At 39.0% G+C, this 15,960-nt stretch overlaps 1 protein-coding gene across 6 annotated transcripts in view; it reads right to left on the bottom strand.

The window, feature by feature from the left end:
* Positions 1-15,960, bottom strand: part of usp21 (ubiquitin specific peptidase 21) — a 29,830-nt gene continuing 13,870 nt past the window's right edge. For 4 of the 6 annotated variants that reach the window (XM_059017187.1, XM_059017192.1, XM_059017191.1 and 1 more), the window contains 9 exons: positions 12,619-12,730; positions 10,191-10,313; positions 8,873-8,937; positions 8,175-8,278; positions 7,148-7,234; positions 6,113-6,191; positions 5,326-5,433; positions 3,402-3,516; positions 1-3,142 (listed from right to left, as the gene is read on the bottom strand). In XM_059017187.1, the coding sequence (XP_058873170.1) occupies positions 3,073-3,142; positions 3,402-3,516; positions 5,326-5,433; positions 6,113-6,191; positions 7,148-7,234; positions 8,175-8,278; positions 8,873-8,937; positions 10,191-10,313; positions 12,619-12,730 (863 nt within the window). In that variant the 3' untranslated portion in view covers positions 1-3,072. The remainder of the gene's footprint in view (positions 3,143-3,401; positions 3,517-5,325; positions 5,434-6,112; positions 6,192-7,147; positions 7,235-8,174; positions 8,279-8,872; positions 8,938-10,190; positions 10,314-12,618; positions 12,731-15,960) is intronic. The other 2 variants (XM_059017188.1, XM_059017189.1) reach the window with 2 other exon arrangements.

A 15,960-nucleotide genomic window follows, 5' to 3' on the forward strand; every position in this document is an offset into this window, starting at 1 on the left:
GAATGAAAACAGAGCCTCGTTTACATTTTCACTTTTATTTCATTTAATTTCATGCAAAACGCTTCACTTAAAAAAAACTGAAATGTTGTTAAATAATTTTGGATGGATTTATACATATACTGGAGGTACACAATCAGTTACATATAATAATGGAAAACATTGATTATTTTACATGCCTACAGATGGGGATTTATTACTATGTTTGATGACATTTGTTTTATAATGTTAAATATTAACATGCTAACAACTTGTATAAAATGTCCTCTTGTACATCATTTAAAAACATAAGTACAACTAAAGTCTCTTACGTTTCTGTGATGTTGCGACGTTATGTCTAACACAATCAAACAACACCTTCCAACAACATTGTGTTGCTACAAAGTTATGTCTGCCACAACCAAACCACAACCTTACAGTGCCTAAAAAAGTTAGCATAGAGCCCTGCCTACACCAGGTTTCAAGATGAAAAATGCTTTGATTGCGTGTTTGTTACAGTTTTGTTGTTGTTCTTGTTTTATTATTGCTAATAATTGTTGGTTATAGCTTATTGGTGGATCGTGGAGCCCATTGAGATCCACCAAAATGGATTGTAGTGTTTGGTGTATTAGCTACCACTGGTATAGTCCATCACACCAGCTAAAGCACTGCCTAATGCCAACAATCTTGCTTATTTCACAGAAAATGATGATGCTTTAGTTGGGAAACTTATGAAACTCATTGATGGAAATGTCCAGTATGATTTATTGATGTGTCCCTCGATGCCTTGGAACGTGCAGTTCTGTCAATTTTCTTTTTATGATTTCAAGGTGAATAAACCTGGCTTGCTTTGTGCTGATGTCACGTTCATACCTTCTGCAGACACTAGCTCTGTCAGCACAGCGATTGCCCAAAAAAGTAAAGTACCAGCTGACTTGCACAGATTGTGCTTCATCATACATGGCAAAACTTAATCAGAAACCAGAACTGCTATGCATCATATTCCACATGTAAAGTGTGTATACTGAGAATTTTGTTTCATGATTTTTACTGATGTTTCAATTAAAAACACATTTTTACCGATTTTATCCCTATTTTGTAAATGTTTGTAAAACTTTTAAAATGTGTTGCGATAAAAACAGAAAATACTTATACCATTTTTTTGTTTTTAATTCTCAAGTTTGTTATTTAAAGAATCTGAGATTTTTTCTAGGTTTATTATCTAACAATACGTTTTTCCATAGTTGCAAAGCAGGTGGCTTTGAGTCTTTCCATAAAAATAATATAGCTTTCTTTGCAACTAAAAGAGAGGAAAGGATTATTTTTTAAATGGTTTTGTCAGTGAAAGTTGTGAGGTGTCCCTAAGAATTACAAGTCTAGCTGAAAATGGAACATCATAATCCATTATTTTAGACAAATGGGGTAAAATGTTTTCCCATTATGATTTTAATTTGGAGCAATTCCATATTACATGTATTACTGTCACACCCTTATTCTCTGCATTTTAGTTTCCTCCATCCTCCCATCCTCCTCCACTATGCTGCTCCACTTTTGCAACAATCTCCCTCTCGGGGCAAGTAAAGATCACTTCCCAACCTTAGAGGCTCAGCCACGCTGTCCTCGTCCAGAGGGGACCCCCGGCAAAATCTATTCTCTCTTTCGTTTTCCAGTTCTCTGACCATTCTAGGTTCCCCTTGGAGGAAGTAACGATTACTTTGCAGCCTTTGACGCCGATCGGTTCGGTCTCACCTCCACGAGGGCATCTCTCTGCGAGCCAAGGGGAAACCCTGTCCTCTTTTCTGAGTCACAAATCTCCTATTTCAAGTCCCGAGGTTCATCCTCCACGCAGCGCTCGCTTCTGTCCTGTGAAGTGAGATTCGCCCTACAGTTCCATTGCTTCAGAGTTTTTGTTTTTATAATGATCTTTTACATTCATGTCTGTAGGTAATGATTTTGTTTCAGCTCAATGGTTAAGTTTTAATGGAGCGGTTCTGCAGCTGGTGAATGTTTCTGTCGCCAGTGTAATCAGTGCATTGCCTAACACAGTACGTAATGCTCGATGTTTGTGTCAATAAAATATTCTGTTAGTTTTGGGAATTGATTGGCTTCATTAAAATAAGCAAGCAATTGAAAGAGTGCAGCTGCTGAATAAAAATGTACTTTCAAGCCATAATTTAACTTGTTTCGCTTTTGATCATTTTAATACGGTCCAAGGTGCACGTAATGTAGTTTATTTGTTGATTGATTACTTATTTCTGCTAAATGGCTTTTTGTGCATGTTGAAATTTTAGGATTGATGCAAGATACATTGCTAATCTTTCAAACTAAGCTTGGTACAATCAGGAACTGCAGATCTCAATATGTCCCATTTATTTCTGTGGCCATGAGCATGTACCTTCACTTATCAAAAACGTCACCAGCTGCCTCTGAAATATTTTGTCAGAAATCGCAATCCACGTTTTCACACACGTTTTTTGTCCTGTGCTATAATAAGGACAATTTAACCTATCCTTATGGTATAAGAACGCCTTCCCATTTTTGTATAAATCCCATTTTAAAATTTCTGCACCTATCTCAAATATTTCTCTGACAATAAAACTGACAACCCCCTGTTCATTTTTTTGCAGTTCAAGGTTAAAGGTACTTCACATTGGATGCTTGGTAGGTAACTTAATTCATAAGAGTTAGATAGAGAGAAACATTCCTGCCAGCGAGTGGCAATCCTAACTGGAGCTCACACTGGTTTGATTTCGTCAAGCTTCCGATTGAAAGAACCTGACAGATTTCAAATCACTTTGATCTTGGTCCCAGCAGATGGAAATGTAATGAATATGTAAAGAACAATGGCAGGAATCACAAGGTATCAGAAGAATTAAACCAATCCAAATCTATACAGCGTGATATAGACCACGCCGATTTTACTTAAAATGATGCATTTCAGATATCCATGATACAAAACCAGCAATGACTACTAAGACATGTTATTTCCAAGTCTCTTCTTTGCCAGCATCGATAAGCTCAGCATCTAACAATGACTGTTGAGTGTCCTACAGCTGGTTTGATTGCTGGTATCAGAAATGTCCCCGATTCTGATAATCACTCCATCTCATAGAAGAGAACGTAGGCCTTGTTGGACTGGAGCTGTGATTCAGAAACAGGGGAGACTCTGAGGAACAGAGAGGGAGAGACATGAGGACAGGTCAATAGACAGAGAGAGACATGAGGGCAGGTCAGTTGATAGGTTTGTCTTTCAAGTGTCCTTTTTGTTATATCCACTGTTTTCAGATTTGCTTATGTCAGGGGCAATTGTATAGCATAACACTTTATTTCCTTAATGGCATCTTTTGAACTATATAAACAACATCACACATTGTCAGGGTTTCATATCTAACAAAACTGCTGCAGTCTGAGAAGAAGAGTCTTACCTTGAGTCATTGTAGCAGAACCAGCCCCTTTCCTGTTGACAGTAAGCTGTGTAATGCCCAATGTGAACAGTGCCACAGTGATTACAGATAGCATACAGGTTATACAGGACCTTTCCTAAACAAGACAGCACATAGTGTCAGCGTTTGTCGAAGATTGTGCCGCTACTTCTCATACCATACAAATTACATAAAAGATAAAATGCAATTCTCTTAGAATAATATAATCCTGCTATATTTCCCACTCAACAGGCGTACTGGTATGTGATCAAAACATTAACTGTTACCATTAGGCCCTAAAATGTATTAGTGAAATTAAAAATATCTAGTTGTCTACATGTGTTAACCCTTTGCAGTCCATTTATTAAGTGTGTGTCAGGCGCATCAGGTCCAATTTATTTTCATATGCGCAGTTAATTTTAGACGCGCTGTTTAAAAGTATTTTTTTTCCACAGTTAAATTGGTTTAAAAGGCCCTGCATATCAACAAAGCACTCACTAGGCATCTCCAGCCCCGCACCACCCTTTCGTTCACTATAGCTTTCACATATGCTAAGAAATAAATAATAATAATAATAATAATAATAATAATAATAATAATAATAATAATAGTCGTACATACCGATCAATCATCTCCTGATCACTCGTTTTATCACCAAACGCCTCAATAATGCGATCCAAGTCATTATTTTATTACTATAACATCTCAAAAAAGCTCTGCAAATGTCTGTGATATTCGCAGAGTGCTGATGTAGTAGCAGCCAGCTTGTTTCCTTATGGCCGCCCCTATCTGATTCCAGGGGCAAGTATGACTATTCACGAGATATGCCCTTTTTTTTCGGCTTGTCTCGGCTCCTGTCGCTCCCACTCGGCCATTGAATGGCTTTCTCGGCTTTTTCCGGAGAAAAAACGACTAGAAACCCGTTTTTTGGGTCTTTTTGATGATGTCGGACAGTGTCAGACATTGGACTGGTTAGGAATAATTGCAATGTCGGACCAGGTCCGACATAGGACCACAAAGGGTTAATGCTGATTGTGCTGTTTGTTCAGTAATTTGTTCACAAGTTCAGATATTTTCTTTCATCAAGTAAAGAAAAGGTAAAATACATACATGAACACTGTATTTATGTTTTTCCAGCGGATTGATTTGGAACAGAGATCAAACATAATTTGAAATATAACATTCAAGGTCCTTTAGGGGTCTCATATTGACCAATCAGATTAAAGTAAATATCCAATCTATTTAGTGACCTCATATTGACCAATCAGGTTAAAAGAAATCTCTGATCTATTTAGGGACCTCATATTGACCAATCAGGTTAAAGGAAATCTCCGATCTCTTTAGGGACCTCATATTGACCAATCAGGTTAAAGGAAATATCTGATCTATTTCCTAATTCAGGGTTAAGCCTCTGTTGTTGCTGCAGCTGAGATGAACTTCAACAGACCGCTGTGAGATTTCTGTACAGCGTTCCACCACCATGTCACAGTGCATTCCAAGAATGCTTGAAATATTAACGTGAATACAAAGGTGGCAGTGGCAGATATTCACTATTATTTGTTTATTTAGCAGACGCCTTTGTCCAAGGCGACTTACAGAGACTAGGGTGTGTGAACTATGCATCAGCTGCAGAGTCACTTACAACTATGTCTCACCCGAAAGACGGGGCACAAAGAGGTTAAGTGACTTGCTCAGGGTCACACAATGAGTCAGTGGCTGAGGTGGGGTTTGAACCGGGGACCTCCTGGTTACATGCCCTTTTCTTTAACCACTGGACCACACAGCCTCCTCACTAGATTGCATATAGACAAAAATGAGCTCTCTTAGAACCATATTTCAAGCCTAACACAATCTCTGCTAAATTGCACACATACAATTCAATTATGACTCGAAGTTTAAGCCTTGTGTAAAAAGTGATAACACATACCTGCACACTCAGTCCCGTAATCCCCAAGGTCGAGGTGATGTATAGGAAAGGAGACAGTTGCTGTGCTTTTGGAAATAGAGAATCGTGATGCACAGAAACGATTCAGATCTGAGTTACGGATCTGTCGAGGACTATAACACATTCCTGCTCTTTTATTACTAACTGTCTATTGACATTGAAATCTGCCTATTCCCATAATTAAAAAAAAAAATTTGATCCAGTTTTTTTACCTCCAATTTTAGAATGTAAAATGAGGTTCTCTTACCGCATCAATTCTCCTCAAAAGCTCAGGAGAACTGAAGGTAAGTGGATGTCCTCCGATCCCGCAACCAAGCCAATTGCATCTTTGCACCCAGGATTTGTACAGAGGATATCGGTGAGCTAAAACCGCTGGAGGACAAAGTCCAGCCCTGCAGGTGTCCAGTAGGGTACTCCGTAGTGTGGTGTGGAGTCCCTGACAATCTTGCCACGCTAACCTGTGAGAGCACCAGAGTCAATCCAACACTCCCTGTGCGAGCGCCAGGGAAGATTTGTGACTTTGAACAACCAGGAATGTGAACCTGCGCTCCACTGACCTGTTTGTTGACCTCTCTGTTTATTAAGAACCAAGTGTTTTCACTGGGAAACTCTAGAAACAAGTTGCCACTTCTGAGTCACAAATGTTGTATTGTATTAAGGATTATGATGTGCTTTTCCACCAGTTCCTTACATGGAAAAACACTGGCTTATATACTGCCTGTAACTGAATTTCTTCTGTAGCTTTGCTGTCAAACCCCAGTAAGGATACGCAAAACAAGAATCTTTGGGAACCTTTGGATGGTTAATTTCTTGGTGCTGTCGGTATGCTTGCCACATCTGTCACACATCTGGAAAACCAAATATATTTAATCAGAAGCAAAACAAACTATATTTGGGGGCTAGGTGATAGTTATGTGGTGGTCTCAGTTTCGTCCTCACCAGACATTAATATAATTTACATTACAAAATCCCAATACAATTGTCAGCCTGTGCTTGAAAAGGTCCAGGATGAACGACAGTGGGTCAGGGTTGAGGTGCACTCTCTCTTGCTGGGCTGAGCTGTGAGATTAAATTGTTGAGCTACCTGCCTGCCAGTATTGTGCCTTTCATTGCAGAAAAAAAACACACACAACTAACGTGTCATTGTGTTTTCTCATGTTTGAATACATTGAAGTTGGTAGCAGTGGTTTAACTTGCTGTGATTTATATTAGTTCACAGCTTATTACCTTTACTCCATTTATTTACTTTGTACTTTAAGGGTGTCCATTTAGGTTTTCCCTCTGTTTTGAAATGCCCATCTTCAGTGCCACCTCACCCTGAACCCATCCACTGAAGATCATCTGACATCCTCCACTTCTGCAGTCTAGTCTCATCCAAAGAGCCTGAGCAGAGGATGTTGACAATCTACTGAACCCTGGATAACAGAGCTCTTCTTGGCTTTGTCTGGTACTTGACCAGCAGGGGTGGTCTATCACATTGGTAACACAGCGGCAAATGTAGTTCTCGCTTGTGAGCACCCAGCCAAGACTGACAACTTCCAGGATTTAAACTAGCTCGCCATAGCATAACTGATCACGTACTCTGCAACATAGAATTTTACCAAAAAAAATGTAAATGTGTTTTTAGTTATCAATATTAAGAGTTTGAATATCATAACTACTGCTTGACATGTTTCGTATTAGTGCACCCGATACATTTACTGCAATGCATCTTGTACTCAATTCTTCTCTTCTTCATTCCTTTTCTCACTACTATCTGCCCACTTGATCGCTCCTGCCCCCCCCCCCCCCCCTGCTTCCGTACCGGTGCATTATCTGACTTCAGCTCCTCCACTTGAGAGAAAAGTGCGAGACAGTCCTTCAGAGAAACACGTCCTCCGGAAACACTTCCCTAGAAACAAAAGGAAAGTAAAAATATGTCTGTGTGTTTTCTGCAGATACCATTATGGATGACTGTTCTCTAACCTCTGGATGTGCTGCACATCTAAACATTTACACAACCTCATGCATGCCATGTATACGTGTGACAGAAATACAATGATTCTTAGCTGTAAATCTCCCGCCCGACCTGTGAGGGCGCTGAGCAGCGAGAACAGAGATCCCTGGACGGGCTGGCCTGACAGTTATTTCCCAGGGTTCAAGGGAAGTCAGCCAGCTAGAAAGGGGGCGGGACTCCATTGCAATAACACATTGACCCGGAAGGGAAACAATGTGACAGTCACAGATTGGAGGGGTGGCTGCACTCATTTATCAAGGGGTCACGTGTGACGGCATAAAAGGGGGCAGAGAGACCAAATCTGTTCCTTCGCTTGGGTTTAAGAGTTGAACTTGAAAGGAACCGTGAGAGAACCAGATATACTGTATATACGTACCATGACTGTTTTGTTTGTTTGTCTGTAATTGTCTTGTGCATTACTAGATGGCTAACACGATTCCGGAGCTGTCGCCAAGGGCCAGCACAAAGCTGGAACAGCACTGCACAACTGTCACAAAATAAACTGCATCAGCCAACACGAGCACTACCGCACGCACCCAGGACTGGTGACCGTGTTAGTATTATTGTGGGGCGGATATATGGTGTTTACTGTTTGGGACTGTAACCTGTTATTTACCCCGTGCACTACACAGTGTCGTGTATTCCTGGGGTCCTATTATTTGGTCACCAGAACTGGATAACAATAAACTCTCTTTTCCAACTGGATTATAACTCTTGTCTGTTTAAACATGCATTGCATCACCCCTGCACCTGTATCCACTTAATCACTTTGCCACAATGCCTCACCAAACACAAAAAAAATATATAAGCATATCAGATAGAGTGATGGATGTACCTTGGGGATGGGAAGTGAGAGATCATAGAAGACATCAAAGGTTGTAGACTCATGACCACAGCTGGAACATCGAAGGGAGCTCTTTAACTGCCCTGCAAACAGGTCTAAGGAGTGGACAGAGATCGTGGTGAGGGTGAGGAAGAAATAGATGTTGGACAGAATGATCATACAGTCGAACCTCAAAGGACCTCATACATACAGACAATGACATGACCAGGTGCCAGGAGTTTGAATATTCAGGCTCCTGCTTAATCTGCTCTGAACTGAGCACACTCATCACAGCATGAATGGATCACAACTGAGTCGGTAGTTTTGCTCATAGGAGATGTTTATAAAGCTATAAGCTCCTGGCTCCTGATCATTTAAATAATAAACCTAATTAAAAGTAGCTCTAAGACCCAGGACTTGGAGCAGGGCTAGAGCGAGTTTCAAACCCAAGTACCGAGGCACTGATCAGATATATCCAGGAGATTGTAATGTCGTCCAGTTCAGTGGTACCCCACAGGCTATCAAGTTACTAACAATGCAGAACAACTGGCTGGCTACAACTCACACTGGACCACTAATGCACGGTAAACTACAATGATTGTTTTACTTTGGCAGTATGATACAATGGTGCATAGTGAAATAACCCTATAATCAAACATTACCTGATTGAAGTGAACGTGCACAAGAGCTAGTTTACTATTTAAACTCACCCACTATCTTGCTGTCCTCTCTCTCTAGATAGTGCTTCCACATCAGCATTGCCTTCTTATCTTCTCTGTGACAGAGACAGAAACAAGTTGTGATGGTAAGTGTGTATGGCAAGCCATTTCAACATTTAATCATAAGTTTCTGATATCAAAAATTCTATTTTGGATATCAAGAATTCTGTTTTGGATATCAGTAATTTTGTTTATCTCAAAAAATAAAATTCTTGACAGCAAAAAGTTTTTATATAAAAAAATGCATAATATTTTGAAAATGACACCCAGTCTGTATTTCCTCTTGTACTGTGTAACTTACCCATCTCTTGCACCATGTCTGAAAAAGCTAGGAAACACTTCTATCGGAAAAGCATTAGAACTGAAATGTGCAGGAAATGCAGCAAATTGATTAGGCTATTATAAATTTAACAAGACTTAAAAATACTATGTCTTTGAAAACACCTGCGCGTTAATGATAGTAATTCTGAAGCTTTGTTGTTGTTAAACATTTCTGTTCTGGCCTTTTATGCAGGAAAAAAGATGCCTTGATACCTCGGACACTGTGTGGCAAGGAGATATCTCCCTGTCAGCCACGACATACTAAAGGCATGCCTAGCACATTCAAATTACACACAACGCAGCTTATACAAGCCAAAAAGTACAGACCGGATGTCGTCATCTAATTAGTATGCATTTTTATATTAAAAAAGTGAATTGTTGATATCAACAATTCTGATTTTAATATTAAAAATGTTTTAATAGAAAATATTTTGATATTGAAAAATAATTATGAGAATTGTCAAAAATGTTATTACTGTAATAGAATATATATATATATATATATATATATATATATATATATATATATATATATATATATATATTCTATTACAGTAATAACATTTTATATATAAAATGTATATATATTTATTTTTTTATTTTTTTATCAGCGATTTCATAGACAGGAGAACTTGTTAAATTTGCTCAACATGGTGAACAAAATTAAAAATTAGACAAAGTATTTGTTTTCTGTGTGCCTTAATGGTACTCCAAGCCTCCCTTTGGGTGCACCTGGATTTCCATCTACATCCCTGCTCTGAGAAAGATCTACAGAATATGGGATCCATCTTTCATCTCGCTCTTGTATAAAACAATCTAATCTTTTCCAATATGACTTTGTTTTATGAATATGTGTACATAGTGCCCTTTCATGGAGTTGTACTCTTTAATCTATTTAGTATAAGTGCCATATAAAGAGCTGGTTTCAGTTTTGTTGGGGTACGTATTCACGAGTCAGTAAGCTGGCTGTCTTGGTAATGGTCCTTACCTCAGCTTGTTATACTTGCTTTCTGGAAGATCGCTGATTGGCTGGTTCTGGGGTGATGTGCGATTAATTTCAGAGTGAAGCCGATCCAGGAGGAAATGTAGGAATTCCTGGGCATCTTGTTGACTGTTTTTAAAACACCAAGAAATGTTGTGGTTCAAATGCATCTGACAGAAATATGACTGGTTTTCAGTTTAAATATGCATTAGAACAAAATAGTTTTGAACCTATGCAACCAGTAGTCTGTGTGAGGGTAGCTATCTAGTTTTTTGCAGTGAATGCACTATACTGTAGGAATTTGCAAAACAAATTCATAGAGCTAGGAAGGAAATTAAAAGACAAGACCAAAACTGGTATTTTCTGGGATACTGCCGGCGCCCTGCAAAGGACCATACTGACATCTGGAAATAAATAATCGACATGCATGGCTGAAATCGTGGTGCACACAGGAAGGCTCCACCTTTCTTGAACATTGGACCACATTCTACAACAAGGACTATCTATATAGGTGGGACAGATTGCACTTAAACAGAAAGGGAACCAATCTACTCTGAGAAAGGATCCTTGAGGAGGTCCAGAAGCATTTCAACTAGAAAGGAAGGGGGGAGAAATCAACAAAAAAACAGAAGAGAGACTACATCAAAACAAGGGCAACAACTCAGGTAAGACAGCCATTAAATGTATTTTTCTAAATGCTAGAAGTCTCAAAAACAAAATGTTAGAAATTGAAGCTACTGCACTAACAAGTAACTACAATGTGATAGATGCTACAGAAACTTGGTTATCCGAGAGTGAGGGAGACGAATGTAATATTAGTGGGTACACACTGTATAGGAAAGAAAGGCAGGACAGAAGAGGTGGAGGGGTAGCGCTATACATCAAAAATAGTCTTGAAGCCCAAGTGTTAAATCTAGTGTTAAAAAACAACGCAGAATCAATATGGGTCAGAACAATGGACAAAAATTCAAAAGGGCATAATAATAGGGGCACGCTATAGACTGCCAAATTGAGAAACTGAGCAAAATAATCTGTTATACAATGACATTAGAAATGCATGTAGCAAAGGAGAAGCCATACTAATGGGGGAATTTCCCCCGTATAAAATGGGACAGCCTGGTGGAGAGCATGACTGCCAAAATTGAAATGGTAGAAATGACTAATGACAGCTTTGTAACGCAATTTGTCAATGCACTGACTAGAGGGGAAGCATGCCTTGATTTAGTCTTTTCAAATAATGAAGACAGAATACGTAAAACAGAGGTCAGAGAACCATTGGCAAACTCAGATCACAACATAGTCTCAAAACTAACAACTAAAGCTAAGGTTTACAATTTTAAAAAGGCAAACTACGAAGGAATGAAACAGTGACTAACAGAAGTAGATTGGAGTAAAATAGAGAAAACATCCACAGAAAAAGGATGGCTATTTTTCAAAAATTTAGATACTAGAGGCACAAAAAAATGACACCCCAAAAGTAGAAAATCAAAATCTAAAATAAAATGGCCAAAATGGTTTAATAGATTGATTAAAAAGCAGTGTGGAGTCGTGGTTAGGGCTCAGGGCTCTGGACTCTTGACCGGAGGGTTGTGGGTTCAATCCCAGGTGGGGGACACTGCTGCTGTACCCTTGAGCAAGGTGCTTTACCTAGATTGCTCCAGTAAAAACCCAACTATATAAATGGGTAATTGTATGTAAAAATAATGTGATATTTTGTAATAATTGTAAGTCGCCATGGATAAGGGTGTCTGCTAAGGAATAAATAATAATAATAATGACATGGTTTATTTAGATTTCCACAAAGCTTTTAACAAAGTCCCGCATAAAAGACTAATTCTCAAACTGAATGCAGTAGGGATTGAAGGAAATGTATGCACATGTATTAGGGAGTGGTTAACATGTAGAAAAAAGAATGTACTGATTAGAGGAGAAACCTCAAAATGGAGCGAGGTAACCAGTGGAGTATCACAGGGATCAGTATTAGGTCCTCTTCTTTTCCTAATCTACATTAATGATTTAGATTCTAGTATAGTAAGCAAACTTGTTAAATCTGCAGACTACACAAAAATAAGAGGAGTGGTAAACACCATTGCAGCAGCAAAGATCTTTCAAAATGATCTAGACAGCATTCAGAACTGGGCAGACACATGGCAAATTACATTTAATAGAGAAATCTGTAAGGTACTGTATGCAGGCAATACAAATGTGCATTATAAATACCATATGGGAGATACTGAAATTGAAGATGGAATCTATGAAAAAGATCTAGGAGTTTATAATCAATATAATCCATTAGCAGAGCAGACAGTCATGACTTAGTTCAGCTCAATCCTTATACAGACATATACCTCCCCCCAGCCCCACAACACTAATATATCAGAAAGCACCCCAATATGGATTGTGGATTTAGTATCTATTTTTTAATATTACAAACCTGTAGCCAATGAAATGAGGTACAGATTCCTTGAATATTGTATTGAAATTCCCAGGATGCACAGCAGTTGACATGTCAGTTGTCCAAAGATCAGACAGCACTTCCGAGAAAGCTACAGAATGAAGCAGCATGAAACAGATGATTAGTTTCTGTTGCAAACTAAATATGAATAGATGTGTAAGAAACTCTATGTGCACTTCACATTTTTTTTTCCTTTAAAAAATGTAGTGTGTCCAATTATAATTTTTCCCCTGATTATTATTTATTTCTTAGCAGATGCCCTTATCCAGGGCGATTTACAATTGTTACAAGATATCACATTATTTTTATATACAATTACATTATTTTTTACATACAATTACCCATTTATACAGTTGGGTTTTTACTGGAGCAATCTAGGTAAAGTACCTTGCTCAAGGGTACAGCAGCAGTGTCCCCCACCTGGGATTGAACCCATGACCCTCCGGTCAAGAGTCCAGAGCCCTAACCACTGCTGCCTCCCAATTTGTAGTGCCCAATCGCTTTTCTCCTCACCACAGCAATTCCCCACATGGCTCAGGAGACCCGAATATTCAGTGCGCGTCCTCCAATCTCACGACAAAGCCAGCTTCTTTTTTCACCCAGGAACTCGAGTCAGTGAGCTACCGACCTCTGGAGAACAAAGGCCAGCCCTGCAGGTGTCTGCTCTGAGCTCACTGAGCGTCTGGCCAGAAGGGTTCGCTGTAGAGCGATGAGGAGAAATAGTCCCTGCCGGTTTTACCTCCCCAACCCACGGGAGCCCCTGAGCCAACGCGACGCTCCCTTCCGAGTCCCCAGCGAAGACCAGCCTACTTTGCACAGCCAGGACATGAACCTGCGCTGTATGACTCACCCTGCGCACCATGCGGCTGCGCTTCTACCAGGTGAGCAGCCAAAGTTTTTAGTATTACACATGGCTTCAACTGCACATTTTAATCATTAACAATCCCTGTGTTGCACCTCAATACAAAATTCACAGCTAAATTGAAATCAACAAAAAATATATGAAATTTAATTCAATCACAGAATGAAAACCACTTAATTGTCTTCCTTTTCTATCGACTCAACAACTTCTGGGTCAAATCATGCTGCTGTCTGTAAGCATGTCAGTCAGTAGAGGAAGGTTGGTTAGTGTCAGAAAAGTTGTTGAGAGGAGATAGATCATTTCACCTGGAGGGTGACTTTCTGTATCTATCTGAAAGTATGGTTTGCAAACACAGATTAAATTAGCCCAGTTCCATGAAGTGGACAACATGTAAGATTTTCTTCAATGGCTTGGTGTACATGCAGTTTAGAAACTCTAAATTCTGTCTTGATTGTTGTGAGAATGTGACATAGCAGCACATACCACACACATTCATCACGCTATAGATAGAGGTCTACTTAAATTGCTGTAAATTTACGTATTTTTTATAGGTTGCAGAATAAAATTAGGATTTCGCTGACATTTCGCATAACTGTTTAAACAATAAACCAAAGTAGACAGTATTTCAGAACCCTATAAAACCTAAAAATAGTGGTACTTGCTTCGATACTAAAATAGAGTGCTGTAATGTGTTAAAGGCAAGCATGCAGCATCCCCCTGCAGTTGACTTGCCCATACATTGAGACTGCACATTCTGCATCCACTGAATTGGTTGGAAGTGTAAGGCAAAGCTTTGCCAAGTTATACAGATGTGGAAATCGATTAGAAACAGCCCCAAAACTTGTTTACCCAAAGGTACCTGGCATACTATAATAAAGGCAATATATGCAGCATGTTCATTGTCATGTCCCATCCAATAATGTATTTTATTAGTACCGAGTCAAAACAAAGAAAACGTGGCTATTCGGGTCTAAAATTCCAACTGCGTTTAAAAAGCAAGTAGCAGGTTGAAGCGAGGTGGCTGTGCTAGATCGTGTAGTGATTAAACTTGCCGACAGGAATACTTTTTGTCTGGGCTGACTTTCCAGTTTGGTTTCTGAAAGCTGTTTATTTTATATTCTGTTCAGCAGCCTCTGTAGTAGCCTTTCATCAAATGTGTGATTCTGAAGCTAAATAGCGATCGATCGTATTTTCTCCAATACACATTAAGATATGGAAAACAATTACCTCAGTCTGCATGTACAGTTTCTTTGGGAAATATCTTGACACGATCAATCACCGAAATATACTTTGCTTTTTTTTGCTTTGTTGTCCATTTCTACTATTTTACCTCCAATGCTGGAAACTAGATTTTAGCAACCTAAATCAAAACAATGCAGCACTGCCTTTGTCCCACCCCCTACAGCACAGTACAGGTCATCGAAAAGCAGTACAGACGCACTGATAGGCTGATTAAAACTTTGTTGTCATTTGAGTAGTAAACAAGAACGTTAACTGCTTTGGAGATTATAATTTTTTTTTTTTGTAAATGTTATTTGTGGACGTTTGTTGTTTATTTTATGCTTAAGTGCAATGCACACAGGACCACGAAGGAATAAACAAGGTCTATCTACAGAAGGAAGATACGTAGTTTGCTTCGCTTGCATTGTGCAGTAGTTCATTTAAAACGAGGTTTCTTTTTTTTCCTCACCGTGCTTGTTCAGTATGCATTGACCCCTAAAAGAAGTGAATTTCGTGGTGACCCCTCAATTTCACAATTTCTGTGAAATCCAGATTTAGGAAGACCCCTAGCTATAGGAAGTGTGGAGCCAAGACATGGCACAGTTATAAAAGGTTGGTAAATCGCCTTTCCACACTAAAGAGCCACAGAAATTGCCAAAAAACGAAGGTTTTTGTTGCATCACAAGTTTGAAAGCCATACCGTATGTTCACGAGACTTCAGCAATGAAGATCCCGTTTGTGAAGTAACCTCCTGCAACTTTCTACTATAACTAACAACCAAGCAATTATTTATTAATAACTGAGATCTGCTGGAAGTAGCCCAGAAAAGCTTCTTTGACCAAATAAAAACATCCATACAGTACATCATGTGACATCATTTATTCAACGTTTCAAACTACAGCTATTTGCAGGTGACTCTAAAATGATAGTGCTTTATCGTTTAGCTGTTTTATAGGAACGGATACAAAAAGCAGCCCTTTGCATACATATTTTGTTATTTTCATGTTTGGTGATCAGATAGCTGATTGTTTTTAGCTTAGACTTTTCTGTCCCTTGGAAGTAATGTAAGATGAAATTAATGTTAGACCAGCCTTAAGAAGCATATATTATGGGTACCTACCAAGAACAAAAAAAGTAATGTTTTACGCTAAAATATATTAAATTAGCATAGCTGCAAATTTGTGCCAGTGGTCTCCTATATTACTGCTGCAGGCTACTGACCTCTGCACCAGGCTTGA

The sequence above is a fragment of the Acipenser ruthenus genome, chromosome 55 (genome assembly GCF_902713425.1).
Source record: "Acipenser ruthenus chromosome 55, fAciRut3.2 maternal haplotype, whole genome shotgun sequence".
NCBI classification, from domain to species: Eukaryota; Metazoa; Chordata; class Actinopteri; order Acipenseriformes; family Acipenseridae; genus Acipenser; species Acipenser ruthenus.